Source organism: Triturus cristatus, chromosome 1_2, assembly GCF_964204655.1.
Source record: "Triturus cristatus chromosome 1_2, aTriCri1.1, whole genome shotgun sequence".
Lineage (NCBI taxonomy): Eukaryota > Metazoa > Chordata > Amphibia > Caudata > Salamandridae > Triturus > Triturus cristatus.
Genome location: NC_140580.1, coordinates 467,784,335 through 467,800,674, shown reverse-complemented (window position 1 = coordinate 467,800,674; position 16,340 = coordinate 467,784,335). Strand labels below are relative to the sequence as shown.

The 16,340-nt window shown below is 41.3% G+C and overlaps 1 protein-coding gene across 1 annotated transcript in view; it reads right to left on the bottom strand.

Moving 5' to 3' along the window:
• The window catches only part of CFAP46 (cilia and flagella associated protein 46), a 1,240,276-nt gene that overhangs the window by 877,484 nt on the left and 346,452 nt on the right, over positions 1 to 16,340 (bottom strand). The window contains exons 13-16 of the mRNA XM_085606190.1: positions 13,572 to 13,797; positions 10,945 to 11,065; positions 7,142 to 7,268; positions 3,191 to 3,318 (exon numbers count right to left, since the gene is read on the bottom strand). Of these exons, the coding sequence (XP_085462316.1) occupies positions 3,191 to 3,318; positions 7,142 to 7,268; positions 10,945 to 11,065; positions 13,572 to 13,797 (602 nt within the window). The remainder of the gene's footprint in view (positions 1 to 3,190; positions 3,319 to 7,141; positions 7,269 to 10,944; positions 11,066 to 13,571; positions 13,798 to 16,340) is intronic.

The following is a 16,340-nucleotide window of genomic DNA, read 5'->3' as shown; positions in this document are numbered from 1 at the left end:
CTCTGCAACTGCCCAGCATCAACTGAACCTGCCTGAGCCCCGTTGCTAGCATCTGCTGGAGTGAGTACTGATCACCAAGAGATGTCTCAGCAGGTTCTGAACCCTTGGCTGGCATTAGAATGAAACTCCAGGTGAAAATCCAGAAGCCTGGGGCTCTCCACAACTGCCCTGCTCAAGTTAGCAACGATTGGTGCATCTCATGCCAACGCGAAGCTCCAGCTACGACCTGCTCCTAGCACCGGCAACGATCTCCTAGTGACTCTGCCAACACAAAGCTCCGCGGCTACTCGTGTGGACTTGGTTTCTGAATGGGATGAACCTGGTCCCTGTATCCAAACCATGCTCCATTGCAGTTGGCCTGAACTTGTAACTTTGTCTGGTTCAGCACGCCTAGATAACAGAGTTGCTTATTGTGCTTCTGGGTGTTTTTGTGACCTGAAACTTTTACAACTCATTACTCTGTATCTACTTATCAGGTTTGTGTTGTCTTGGTGTCATTAAATTCAGTAGAATATTCTTTATTTTTCTAAATTGGGTTGGGGTTTTTCTTTTGTTGTATTGTCACTTTATTGCTGTTTGAGTGCTGCATAAATATGTTAAACACTGTTTGTTAAGCCTGTTTTTTGTGACAAGTTACCAGAGGATTAAGCACAGGTTTATTCAGTGACTTTAGTGGTTCACCCTGACAAGGATTGTGTTTATAATTTGAGAGAGCCCCACACCTCTCTCAACTAATAATCTGATTTCTTAGAAATAGTACTTGCACACCATCAGATTTTTCACAATTAATCGCCTAGCACAGTGGTTCTAAACCTGTGGTCCGGGGGCCCCTGGGGGTCCACAAGGCATCTTCAGGTGATCGAGGGATGCTTTACTTTACACCCTTCTTCAGAACGAGGAAATAGCAAGATTAACAACCCTCTCCTCTTTCTGAGTCCGGTACCCATGGAGAGTATAATTCACACCACATGCAGCAGAATGGGAAGATACTCTTCAGAAATTTACTCTGATGCGGTGGAAATATTTTGGGGGGGGCAAAATGAAAGGACAATACATAGCCATGCTGAACAGTTTATAACACCCATCAGTCGAACATAACAGACAGCTACTCTGGAAGGAAATGATTAATCCTGCCCTGCTGTGAATGGGCATGTGCCAATAAGAGCAAACTACTAAAGTGGTTTGGTGACTTTTGAAGCACAGGAAGAAGAATGTGAGGTCTGATGCCACTACTGGTCTGCACGTTCCCTGCCAGAGTCATATTAACAGCATCAAAAGGACTAAGGTGACTGCTTTACTGGTTGGGAAGGTTATCATTGTATATACACTAATCCTCTGAAATAGCCCTTAATATTTTGAAGTAGTGTGAGAACTGCTTGGCAAGGGACAATAGACTAAAGAGTCACACAGTGGCTCTACTTTCTTATAAGTACTCTAGCACAGAATCAGAGTCTGCCTTCTCACTGAAAAAGCAGGACTCATTGAGTGGCATATCCATGACGGAGAAATGTTCATCGGTCGAAGATCCGGTGAAGCACATCCATGAATGTCAAAGAAGTACAATACCGGGGCCAACTGCACACTCCACAGGCAATCAGTCTTATCTAAACCAGAGTGGTTCGTCTCAGCCAAGGAGGTCCTTAGGTCTTCCAGGACTGCCAGAAAGATCTCGCTGGCCATATCCCACAGGCCAGGAGTATAACAACCTAGTGAGCAAACAGCCTTAACTAACAATAATGACAGACTGGCGGAGAAAAACATATATTTGACAAAAGCCTCAATCCTCTTGGATTAACTCTCATGAGGCGTTATGGGAAATGCTTTGGGATTCACTTTTCTGGTTGAGGCTTAAACCACAAGGCTCTCTGGAGTATGAAGTTTTGTAAGAAATTCAGAATTGCCAGCAGCCTCCCTGTGATGCCTGGCCACCTGCCTATTTACTGGTGGACAAGATCAGGGCTTTGGTTAAGTGGCCATCAAGTTATCACTGAGGGTCTTATTAAAAGGGAGTAGGGCTCAGAAGTAGCTAAGCCAGGCTGCAAAATATCTGTGAAGATGTTTGTTTTGGTCTCAACTGAGGACAGCTGCAAATCCAGAGTCTCAGCTGCCCTCTGTACCACCACTGCACAAGAAGTGCTTTCTTCCACTGGATGCCCAAGTGGTGAGGTAGGTACTGCCTTGGGGTCAGCTGAAGACTCTGCTTCTCAACAGAAGATAATGAAGGTGAAAGATTCACTTCATAGTGATCTTGCATTTTCTTTTTGGATTTGGAGTGACAGGTTGACAGGTCTAGTCCCACTTTACTTTTACATGTTTTCACTTGGATTTTGATTTTGATGTGCTGGAGTACTTAGAGTGCTACAATGACTTAGATACAAGAGACCACATTTGTCACACAGCGAGTCATGGCCTGAGCCCAGACATTAGAGACACACCTCATAAGGGTCCATGGCCAGCATTAGTTTTCTGTGGTTACAGCATTGTTTGAAGCCTATAGTTTTCATTGAGAATATAATTCCATAGCACACTAGAAATCATTTTTTGAAGAAGTTGTTGGAAGATTGATGAAATTGAAAGCAAAGCTCCGGATCTATATCAGAAAGCACAGAAAGAAAGGAACTGATGTCAGGGTGCAGAGGTGGCCCGTACATGCGGCTCCACTCTAACACTTCCAGGTTGGAACAGAGCTCCACGGCGCCACCAAGCAACATATGTGAGCACTGCTGATGTAAAGTTTCCAGATCCAGTCTGGTGCCTGAGAAGTATTCTTAGATGAGGAATCTGCAGTTAGTAGTATCTAACAGAAAATCAGAAATGTATTTCTGGCCTGTTATTAAAATTATTTTTAAAAGATGTAAAGCAATGATTTAAGCAAACTGCTGAACTACAAATCACTATCACATGTGGAATACACATGATTAAATTGATATTACAATATCTAGAAGAATCTGCAATATATTTCCAGAATTTGTTCTCACATAAAAAATTAATCATTGCTTCTTGAATGGAATCATAGTGAAAATTCAATAAAAAAAAAAAAAACTGAAGGACAATGCCTAAACCTCTACTGTAATAAATCAGCATATGCACAAAGATTTCCTATATAACGCATTTAATTTGCAGTGTTTGTAATTGTCAGGGTTGTTAAGGAATAATGACGCTTGCCATGTATTTCATTTTCTTAACTTACAAATCTCAGACTTTGGTACTTTCCAGCGTCCATCATCATATAGGAGACAAAAACGACAAGCTGTTCGGCATACATCCCAAACTTCTTGCTTTCGTGCAACCTTTGCCAGATCTGCCCATAACCTTACTCTGCCAAGAAAAAACCCAAACAATATTGTTTAGCTGCACATTGTATTTACAACAGACTAAAGCAATAAACATCTGCTAGATATAACTTGAACCTATACTTATTAATATATAAAGAAAAATGTACTGAATGTTAAATCCATGCACTCACAGACCCATCGATGTATACTGTGATGCCAGTTCTCAACGTTCGGGTTTCCAACTGTTTATTGAGCAGTATGCATGCTGCTTTCTGTCATTTGAAGATCCATTTACATTCCAATCTTTTTTCTATATGCAATTTTTATATGTACAATCTTTACTTTTCATTTATGTATGACTTTCCTTTTCTTCAATCCCAAATATAATCTGGGATTTATTTACCTTATTTTAATTTGGCTTTGCCAATTTTAATCTTCATAATTGTTTGTGGTGTTTCCTGGCCCTTCCGTTTATTCTAAGTCTGTTTTCTAGACCTACCTCTCCCATTGGTAATTACATGGGGCATGATGTATATATAGTGATTTTTTTCTACATAAGGATGTCATTCAGTTCCTTTCTGACACCCCTCAGACCCTCATGTCGAAGGTTTCTTGCACGCTCCAGCATCCAATTTTCGACTCTATTGACACAAGGTTTTAGTGTTTCAATTTAGGATTTTTGCTGTATCAACTAATTTAATCCTTCCCAATTGGATTAAATATTTTTGCAGAACCTCCTTCAACCTGTTTAATCCATAATCTGGGCAGGTGCACATTAATATGCTAACATTTCCTTGGTTACTTACTCCCACCGGTTAGCATTACATCCTTCCGTACACGTAACATGATGCTTCCATGTACACCCAATCGAGTGCGAAGTTTGTGCATGTGCACAGAACTGTAAAAATTCCTTACCTAGCCCACCTTCTTGGCACCTCTGACATCGCCAGGATCTACACTGGCTTCCCGATCAGTGCCATGGTATACCAAACGTCATTTGCTGACACCCCCCCGCGCTTGCGCGACGGGACACGGGTTCACATATTAAAAAGGTGAGTGTCACCGTCCTTGATGAGGTCCCGGGCCCTTAATTATTTTCTTGCCAATAACTGTACTTTGCAGCCCTTGCCCATAACTCTACTTTGCAGCGGCTGCTACCACAATGTTGTTTTCCCTCATTAGGCCGGCTGGCCACGGGCTCTCACAATTCAAGGTTGGTAATACTACCATTGATACCTCCATAATTTTGGGGTCCCGGGCATCTTCATTTATTCACCTTGGTTTCTCTATTCCGTAGAAACCACACAATTAAGCCCTCAAGCTATTGGGCAGTGTTGCAGCTTTTACACATAACTGTTCCATGTTTAGGGCCCTATTTGTTACGCCTGCTGGTCACGAGCTAGTATCTCCCAAGGTCAGTCTCCTCCTTTGAATTGCAATTCTTTTAGAGTTCCCGGTGTCTTTTTGCATTGTTTCTTTAATTAATTTGGTCAAGTACCCTCTCTACTTTTCAGCCACTGGTGCTGGCACAGATTCATCTTCCTGTGATTCTTACACGTTTTCAAATTGCTTGATACTGGATGCACAAGCCCCGTCTTGATGATAACCTCACATTGCAGGAGGTTGAAACGCCGTTGACAATAGACCTATATAGATTCTTCTTATATTGTATAAAATAACCTTAAGGAGTCATATGTCTTTATGTGTGAAGTCCTTCATCACCTATCACTGTGCATTTAGGTGTGAGCACTGGATCTTCATTATAACACAAAAAATAAAGCATTAGATTAATCAAATTATGCAATGAATAAAGTAACTGCTATACAGTATTGATTACCTTCCAGTTTGCTCCTTGCAGTGGTAAATTGATAATCTTTGTCTTCAATTACTGTTCTATTGGGATTGATTCCCAAGTAAACCATTGTTTTTCTTAGTACATTGCATTACCACAGGCACTCGAAAGTTTGGAGGTTACCCTTGAGGGCATGTGTATAGCAACCTAATAAACATAAAGCAGTTACAAATCGCAATGCCAAACTGGCATTGTGAGAACATGCATTTGCAAATGCCTCCCTATCCGGAGGAGTGGTGGGGAATTAATTGCGGTTGACCTTACTCTTCAAAGTTTGAACTAGAGGGCTCTCTGAAGAAGGATGTTAAGAAAATAAAATCAGACACCAGCAGCCAGTCTGTGGCTCCCTACCATGTACCTATTCATCAGTGGGCAGGAGCAAGTCTTTGACCAAATGCCCATCAAGTTATCAGTAAGGGCCTCATTAAGGCGATAAGGTGTCAGACATGGCTGGGCCAGGCTGCAACATTTCTGTAACCACGTTAATTTTGGTCTTGACTGAAGACAGCTGCAAATCTAGGACTACAGCTACCTGTCGGTCTATCACAGCAAATGATGCATTCTCTTCCATTGTTAGTTCAAGTGGAGAGTCAAACCCTGTTTCAAGGGAGGAATCAAGCCCTCTGTCCTCATGTACGCCCATGTAGAAGCTGTCATCTGTGCGTTGAGGGGGAGAAAACCATCCCTCTTTCCGTCCGCACCATCATCATCATCATCCTCCATCTTGGGGTGTAGCTTGTTCTGACTCCGGAGCCAAAAACATAATGGTGCCTGTGCTGGAGCATTTTCCCCAATAGAAAAATTGCTTTCGAGTCAGGCTGTATGATGACCAGTTACACTTTTGTATTCTTGTGGCGCGAAATCGGTCGAGATCCGGCTGAAGCCAGTTCAGTTAAGACACTGGCATCAGCACTGGATCCTCTTTCCGCACTGGTTGTATCAGGAAGGAACTGGTACAGGTCTTGGAGCCAGAGTGGAAAAGTTCCCAAGGGGTAAGACATTGAGGAAGGATACACCGGCAGGACACTGAATGGAGGCCCCTGTGGTTCTTAGGGGTTTGAAGTCATGCCAGAGGGAGTCAGACGTGCAGCAAAAATCTGCAGCATAGTCTCCTTGAATGCTTCAATCTTCTGCGGTGCCACTGATGGCCCAGGAAACTCTGGCTGCAACAGAGTAAGTTAGGGAATCAGCTCCATGGGCGGGGACATGGGCGGGGAAATGGATGGAGACTGACTGAGATCCTGAAGCCCTGTATGCCTTCTCTTTCGATACATAGCGACGGAAAGAAGTTGAGTCCTCTACACTTTTTTGTGTTTGCATTAGGACATACCAGAGGACTTTGACCGCAAAGTTGACCACTTGCAGGAACGGCCTCGGGAGCCAAATGAAGCGGGATTTATGAGACCTCCACAGACTTCTTATGTTCCGCAATGTACAGCTCAACTTCTCAGTTCCCAGATTTTGTGCATGAGACTGGACTTATTGCACAACTTCAAATCGTGTCCTGGAGCCCAAACACCTGAGACAAACCTCATGCAAGTGACCGACATCTGCTTTTGACAATTACGGCATCATCTGAAACCTGTTGTTTAAGGATGGGACACTCATTTGGAAGGAGTCAAAAGGCCAATTACATTGGGAGCGGAGCTGTGAATCTGCATCGGCAAGCACGGAAAGAAAGGGACTGGCATCAGAGAGTAGGGCCGATGCTTAAATGTTGCTGCGCTTTGTTACTTCTGGGGCAGTACGAAGCCAAAGCGGAGCTCAACAGTCCCACCAAGCAGCACGCAGGCATGTTGCTAGGGAAACGTTTCCTGATCTAGTCTGGCACCTGGGGAAAATTCTGAGGTGAGGAATCTGCAGTTAGACGTATCCAGCATTAATTAAGCTATCACTAAACTGAATTCAGCAATTACATCATTGTAAAATTGTTCACGTTTAAGAAGTATAGATTCCTCTTCAGTGACAACGAGCATTGCTTTAAATGGTCAACACATGTACAAAGTTGACTCACCTTTCTTCAGCATTTTTCTCTCCCATGCTTGCCAAATGCTCACCGGCCTTTTGCACACTATTGGCGTGATGCTGTGCTTTCATAAACAGGAAACTGATTTGACCCTTGGAATTTTTACCTGTGGAAACTTTATGGGAAAGAAAGGTGTTTTAAAATATATACGAGATGTTCATTTCAATCACTGCATCAGTGTCCTTTAGGAAGGTTTATCAGAAGAGATTTACAGTAAGCAGAAATTACATGTTGAAATTGAATAATCAAGTTGTATAGAACTCGCCATGGAACATAGCTGCTTCTCAATGCTCACAGTTAAGAGCCAAGTATACCAAATGATCTACCTTATTCCCAATATTCAGCAAAAACATGGACTAGAACTGGGACATTCTCAAACATATTTCACTAACAGAAAGCACATCTAGAAAAATATTACAATGGAGTCACAACATATGGGGATACTTGTAGCTTGATAGTGGGTTCTAGGGTCATAAGGAGAACCTATGTCTTTTTTCTGAGTCCTTATTTTTTGGTGCACAATTTTACTTTTGTCTTGGGTGCTCATTAGTCAAATGTAGGCCCATTGTGGACAACTGTTTATGTTATACCAATCTTTTTGACATAATTACTATATTGGTAACACTTACGAAATAGCATTCAGCAGCATGGAATGAAAAAAGAAACAGATAAAAGGTCAAGCGTTGAGAACTGGGGTGAAATGGCAGAACAATCATCGTATTACAATTTTAGGAGCAAAGTTTGAAAATGTGCATTTTATGATTTGGATTAATATGCTTTATTTACAGTTACTTTAGGAGGAAATGCTAAGTCCCAAGCCCTTCCCATAAATCAATGATGGATAGCTAAGAAAAGGATTTTATGGATTAGGATCTAGAAAATATGGACTGGCATTGGACGCCTACACTAAGCACACCCCAGTAAAACAAACAGGGGCAGATTTACAAGAATCTAATGCAGCGCGGTGTTGCAAGTCATTTTGCTGCGCTGCGTTAGTTTCGAAGCACAGGGATGTAACATATTTACAACAATATGTTGCATCTCTGTGCTTCCCCCTGCGCTGGTGCACAAACTGCTGCCATGCGCCGGTGCAGGTACCCTTGCACTATGGTGAAAGGATGCCTGCGCCGTGGGGAGATTGGTTTTGAGCAGGAAGGGCCACCTTCCTGCACAAAAACAATCATTTGAGGTGATTTCCTCTTCCAATGTGTGCTATAAAGTGCAGTACGCATTGAAAGAGGGAAAAAACGAGGAGAAATTAAAACATTTCTCCTCGTTGCCCCACGCTACGCCACCCCTAGGGTGGTGTGGCATTCTGACGCATTTCCAGATTTCCAATTGCTCGTAAATCTGGAAATGCATCAGTGGACATGGGTGTTGCGTGGGAACACCCACAGCAACCCACATTTCACGCCCCTAACACTCAAAGAGTTGCATGAATAGGGGCGATATTTACAAGCACAGGTAAAGTCATGCAGGGTGGCTTTACCTGTGCTTGTAAATATTACTCAGCAGGTTGCGCCGCCGCTGCGTCACACAACGTGATGCACCGGCGGCACAAGGGGTTTGTAAATCTGCCGCTCAATTCTACCACATTTACAGAAAAATTATACACTCACATTTACAATGGGAAGTAAAGAGCAGGGTGACTGCAGTAATCAAGTAGCTCTATATAGAGTGTATAGGAAAACAGACATTCTCAAAAGCATTTAACAAACATTAGGTCTCAACATAGGTCGAAATATTATTGCAAAGGTCAATTAGCAGAGGAAGGGTTTGGTAGAGTTCTCGACCAAAAAACATTTACGATATTGAATTGATAATTCTTTCTTTTCCAGAACATTGGTCAGGTGACAGCGGTAGAAGCTTACACTTATTTAAATACAGCTTAAGCAAAGGTCGAGGAGCTTTTTTACTACTCATTCTACACCTAGCTATTTTGAGTACCATAAGTCTCAGATGAGCAGGTAAGCATAGCAGGCCATGAATGATGTAGTCAGGGAGCCTTTACAGTAGGGCTATGTTTACTGTCCAGTCACTGTGAGCATTCGTCATTCGTCCCCCATCATTTATTACTGTGGTTAAATAGCTCAACATGACTATCCTCATTAGGGCACGAGTCTGCGTCCTAGAAGGCTGATGCAACTATATATTAAAATAAAGGCTAATATATCCAAATGTACTACTATGTCCTGGATTGACAGCAACTGGTAGAACCTAAACTAGTACAAGACGGATGTATTAATTCTGGACGGAAGTGATATCAAGTGCAGCCCCCCAGTTTTTGGACCTTTGAAATTACCTACTGCCCTCTGTCCATGAAAGTCTTTAGAAACTTGGGTGGTGACCTGTCCAAGGACCCTCAGATGTTTATGGTTGCATCCTCTTATTTATTTCCATTGAAATTACAACATAGAATGCCTTCTTGTCTCACCACCTCTGAACAGCTATCTCTGGTCACAGAAAACAATTGTAAACCATGAGGTGTGCTGTTCCTAACAGAAGAAAAGAAGGTGAGACCGGAACAAGAGAGGGAATAGCTCCTATGAGGAGCAAGGGCCCTCACACACCCCAGTTCATCTCGGGGTTCGTATGCTAGACCTTTATTGCCCCTGTTCCCCACTTCGTTAATGCCAGAAAACAATTGACATCCATTTTCTCTGCCCCAGTTGGCACTCGGTGGTCTGCAGAGTCATCTTGTAGACTTTGAGACTTACCCATCCTATGGGCTATGAGCAATTCCAAGTTCCTTAAAGACAAGATACAAATATAATTTTGTCTGAGATTTAAATGCTTTGCTCATCAGGGTCTATTTAGCCTTTATCATTTCAGGCATTAATGCAAGAGCAGCCAGACATTCTTGGAGGTGGGTTCTCCTTTATGGAATAGCCAACCTCTCTTTCTCTGCAATACTACCAGCAGCAATAGATACTCCTGAAAATTGTTTTTTTTAATCTACTAATAGGCTTAGTAAGGTTGGCTTTGGCCCAGCTGGATCATGTTATTGGCACCAGGAATTGCCCTGGAGTGTACACAATGGCCAATAAACAACAATCTTAAATTAACTTAACCTAATAACTGTCTGTATAGTAGGCGGGATATTGCAGAATTATTTGCCTTGCTGGTGTTTTTCTACCTTCAATTTCGGTGAATCTATAAGCAAGAAAACTTTGGGTTGACTCATTGTCATGTTTCTGCTAAGCAAGCCATGATCAAGAATATATTCTTTATCTCTGTGCTAGTTCTAGTCCCTTACACGCACACTGACCTCTACTTCCATCCATAACTAGGAATAATTAACCTAAAGTGCCCCTCCGCCAGAATCTGCATAAAGTAAAATTTCAGAAGGCTTGCTTAGGGATCTGCTAACTTATAGACAAATACAAATTAGAGTGAACCCAGTTAACTATGAAAATACTTATGTTTTTTTTCTTTAAATAAATGCAGTTATTTTCAAAAACTAGACTGTTTCACAGATCCGTAAGTCATAAGCACAATGTCTACTAGAAAACTTAAGAAGTTGCAGTATACTATACGAAGACCTACTTTAGCTTTGCGATGTAGCTTTTCGTTGGATGTTGGAAAATATCTATACAGTAAAGTCTGTCTGGCATCCTTTCATTTCCCCTCTAGTTCTCTACTGATGTGGTCCAGATTAGCTTAAACACCCATAGCCCAACCGCACAAAAACAGCACCATGAGGGAGGCCTCAAAGGCATCGCTAAAACATAGCCGGAGGTTTTCTATGTTCATGATACAATGTGGTGTAAGAAATGCTTTGTATATATTACCTTTGGCTTCATTTTCACTATCAAGAACCATCTGAAATTCGTTGGGAGCTAGAGCGAGCCCTGCGTTCACTAGCTGCGATCTATTTTTCCGCGCACCGTCTTTCGGACTTCCTTTTTTGGCCTGAAACAAACAATATAAGATGCACGGATGAAAATATAGTTGTATATTTACCTATGCAATATTCTTCTTTTCTACTGTTAATTATGACTAGTAAGTAACATATCTGTGATCAAATCCATCTTCAAACTATGAGGATCATAAATCCTGCTCAAGTAAGACTCGGAATCAATTGGGTTCTATCAAGTTTAAATTAGACATGTTTGAAAAAGAGTACAATAAGAGAACATTGGGTGGGGCGTTAAGTTCAAGGGACATACTGTGCCACATTTTAAGTTTAGTAATCTACCCATAAACTCTTGTGTTTATTCTGCTAATTTCCCATATTTGGACATAAAATTTCAAAAACCATTTAGCTATAAATCTGGCTCACCATATTCTAGTTTTGGGTTTTTATCCCAGCACATACCCATTTTCATTCACTTCCAGGGCCAAACAGATACCTAGAAATTATTATTGTATTACAACTTCATTTACATAGTGCTTACTACCCCCGATCAGACGCCAAAGCGCCTTAAATCAGGCAGCATGCTAATCCAAAATCGTTATTCCAGCAGTTATTAGTTACTGTTGGTTATTGGGATTAGTCTTGTGATCTTCTCAGGACACAGTTCCATGAATTTCTTCCAGTTTCTTTGAGGTAGATTAAGTTAATAGAAGCTAGGTATGATCATTACTATGAACCCATAAAAAGGGAAGGCGGTAGGAGGAGATAGGCTAGAAGCTGTTTGATATTGTTAGATTGCAAGGAATGGTTAGACATAGGGAGAGTTTGTAATTTGTGGCCACAAATATGGCAGTTTGTCGAAATGTAGTAGAGTGAGGCAGTTAGGAAAGCAAAAGAGGAGACAAAAAAGGGGGGTGACAAAGAAGTTACCACAGAGCTCACTTGGGATTACCACCAAAGTATTGCAGCACACACCCTGTAACTATGGTGCACATGATGAATTAATGTTCACCCCACATTCATAGGTAAGAACCCTTATCAAGGGTTACTTGTACGACAATATACTTTCATCTGGCACACGTAAGAGATTATATTTAACACAGCTATAGTAATGTATTCTTCTATCCTGGTTTCTTCAGTTGTTTTAAAAGTCGTTATTGTGATCAGGCCAGACCATGACACCGAATTACACTGCATACCAACTGTTTGGGTTTCCCTAGATAATGAGACTTTACCTGATTCAAGAAGTCACTTAATATAAATATATATTATTTGTGCGGTGAACACCCATGCAGGACCTTCAACTATACAGGGAGATACTTGATTCGGTCATCCATATACACCGGTAATTATCACTTCTACCCTAACACTTTGTTTGTTTATCGTGCGGGATGGAACACTGAAATTTAACCATCTATGAAACAGCACCTTTTTCGGACATACCATAATAAGGAGCCCTGATGAAGTCGCAAACGTGATGAAACACGTGTTGGCTACTGTTACCGTGAAGAGCTTACGGAAATCACACTAAATGACTTGTTAAACAACTGAAGAAATCAGGATTGAAGACTACATTACTATAACTGTGTTATATATAATCTCTTATGTGTGCCAGCTGAAAGTATATAAACAACAGAGCAGGATGCACTCAGACAAAAAGACATGCAGAGGATGGAGGGTAGGGAGAGGATCTTTAAACAGAAAGGAAGGTAAGAGAGCAATCAGTATATATAGTTCTAGAACAGTTTTCATGCAGGGTTTTAGGAATATAGTGGAAAGAGGCTTTTAAGATAGCATGCACTAGGAAAATTTTAAAAATATAGAAATATGTATAAAAATAAGGTTGCATCCGTCCTCAGTAGTTTCCACTAAGTTTTAGCCAGAAATAGTAGCAAGTGCTTTCGTAGCGACTGGTCAGATTATGACATACGGCCAAGAGCCTTCTCTCTTAAAAACAAAGACAGTAAAAATTCTGCAGCAGTTTGTTGTATCCACCTTTGGAAGACAACTAGGATTTTTTGAAGACTCTGACAGTTAGAAAAAGATCTAACAGTGGGATTTGTTTTAAGAAGGCGGGGTGTGTCTGCACTGCTTCGTGTCCTAAACAAGAGCCCATTCAAGTGAGTCTTCCAATGCAAAAGGGTGTTAAGAATAAGTGTGATTTAAGATAATAATATTACTCAAAATTACTAACAGGAACAGATACTGTAAATTTGGTTTCTATATGTAAAATATCCGGTAGAGGACAATATATAACGCAAACTTATTTTCGGATGAATGTATTTAACTCTGTGGAATAATGCTGAACATGAAAGTCTCTACAGTGGCAGCTCCTGTCTTTGAAAGAACAGACAGATGGAAAGTGTGACGTTCTGTACTTAACCTCTGGCAATATGTCTTTTGGGAGAAAAGCAACACAGACGTTTCTGAATGGGTCTTACATAATTCATCCAACTGTGAAAGCCAAAAAGAATGATCATCTGTGAGCAAGGGCACATTTACACTGAGGAAACCTATGCACTCACAGCAATGCTCCCCTCTCTGAGGTTATCTTAACAGTACCTGCTCTATCAGCATGGTGGCCTGGTCCTCCACGCGGTCTGGCTTTGTGTACAAAGTAGCGCACAGTTTGAGACGCTGGGAAGCAATCTTGAGCTGGTCCTGGTACTGTCCATCGTCTAGTAGCAGTGCCTTCTCTATGTGCCTAATCGCCACTTCAATCCTGTCTGCGTCTTCTTCGATGCGAGAGAGCTCGAAATGAACCTGGCAGCGGAGAAGTGTCAACGAGCTGGAAATAAACAGAAAAAAAACACTGAACTTCATTCCACCCACCATTTCAAAAGCTATCTAGGACCCAAATTATTGATGAATCCTTGGGACTCTCAGCGCAGTCACTTTTAAATTATATAAAATGTTAATTTTGGAAAAAAAACAAATGAGTCTTTTTCAGACCTCTTATTCATGCTTGTGGCAATCACAGCTGAAGTGTTGGTGCAACTGGGAATAAATTGAATTTTTAGATTCCCTCAGTGAGAACTAAGCATTTGAAAGAAACCCCAAAGGGGCAGTCATGTGTGATTGACTCCGAGACGAGACACAGACTATTTTATTGTCACTTTCTTTTTGTTAAAGCAAAGAAAGTCATTAAACGACTCTCTTTAATACTTATATGTATTTTTTACTCAGATATCCTGTCTTAGACCACACCCTTTGCAGTTGTACTTTTTTTTTAAATAAATAAATATATATATATATATATAGGGAGAGAGAGAGAGAGTGAGAGAGAGAGAGAGAGAGAGAGAGAGAGAGAGAGAGAGAGAGAGAGAGAGAAGGGGGAGAGAGAGAGAGACGGGGGAGAGAGAGAGGGGGAGGGAGAGAGGGAGAGAGGGAGAGAGAGAGAGAGAGAGAGAGACTCGTTCACCATACCTTCGGCTCCCCCATCAGTGGGACTAAATAACTCTCTCCTGATGTGGGATTCCCACATAACATCCACATTTTCATAAATATACCACAATAATAGAGTCTCTAACTTGAATCCTTATCTTTACAGAACAGCTTCACAGTGAAGGGTGAAGGGTGACGTGCACCTTTCTGTAACATGTAGAAAGCCTGTGTCTACCTTTGCACATGGCAGCTCTTAAGAGCCTGCAGCACCATGAACTGCATGGACCGAGTTCATTTCGAATTTAAAAATGTCCCCTCTACCAGGTTAAGTTCAAGGATTGTTCTACTGGTCGATTGGTATCATTCAAAAACATGTTGCTTTTCGAAGAGATTGACACCAACACCGAGTTGAACATTAAAAAATTCGGGAATCTGTCTGACATATTTAATAAATTGTGTTCACCTTTCCGAAGAGTTATGAGGGATAGGTATGAACTCATACCTTTTTTCCAAAATCAGAAATGTCAGTTTTATCTGGCTAGAGCAGTTGTACTCCTCTCTTCTTTACATCGTTTACCTTTTTCGTTTTACAAGTTACAGTGCTGAGTTAAAAAGTGAATATCAAAATACACTTAAAACGATGTATTTTTCTCCAGTGGCTGGTTTGTGTAGTTTATCTGGCTAAACAGGAGCCTTAAAGCTGCATGCAGCGTACATAGCATGATTCAAATGTGCAATTGAAACCAAGTCCAGACGAACAAAAAATAATATGTTGCTTGACGCTGTTATTGGCAAAATGTAACAAAATATCCCACGTGGTTACAAATATACACAAATGGTAAAACAGAACGTAAAAAAAATAAAATAATTTCAGCCATAGAATAGACAGGTATTCTAGACAGCCACTGAAGTCAATAGAGGGCAGAAAACGTCTTGAACATGGCAGAGTTTCTAAGCTCAGTATTAAGCCGGATCGTTAGAAAAAGAAAACCCTTGTAGACCTTCCAATTGAGGCATTCACCAATAATTATGAACATTTTTCTCAGCAATACCTGGTCACTACTGCCTTGTGGTGCTATGTGGTTTCTGTCAGTGATCCCCAAGGTCCGTTGGAAATGACATAGAGGGTGCAATACGAGGCACTACGCTAATTAATGTTTTGTATCTCACAAATAAAACCAGAGCCACCAACTTTTCCTTCCACTTACATCCATGTTTCTATCAGTAAAAGTAGCGTGCTGTTTGGTCGAAGTCCTTTCAAAACCTTTAGGAAAAGTTACAAATTTCGGCCCAGTAAGTATACCCAAAGCGCCTTTGATGTGCGTGTGACTTCAAACAGTTCCTTGAAGTGCACCGGTCCTACTTGTAATCTAGCCCTGTCTGTCAAGCTATATATGGGAGGAAGCAGCCCCTTGTGTGGGGACAGGACACTAGCTATTCAGTGAAGTGTTAGCCCCTCCCTTCCATCCTGCCCAGGTAGGGCCGTCAGAATGCAAATATATTTAGATGGGTACTCAGACACACCTATCCTTACTGTGTTTGTGGCTGTCTAGAGGGAAAGTGTAGCTGTCACACAGCCCTGACGTGCATTGGAGACAGGCTGCAAGGCACACAGAACAGTAAGTGCAAAGAAATGTAGACTTTTTGAAAGTAGCATTTCTAAACAGTAATGTTAAATCCAACTTCACCAGTAAGGAGGATTCATCACTGCTATTGTAGAGATGTAAAACATGAAAAAGCTACTCATTTCAGATCAGTAAATACTGCTTAAAAATGTATAAGGGAATTCCCAATGCTAACCAATGAGAGGAGTAGGCCTCACAGTAGTGAAAGGCAAATTTAGGGTTTGCCATTACCAGGACATGCAAAACATAAAAATACATGTCCTACCTTTTACTTACAAAACACCTTGCCCTTTGTGCAGTCTAGGGCCTACCTTAGATGTGA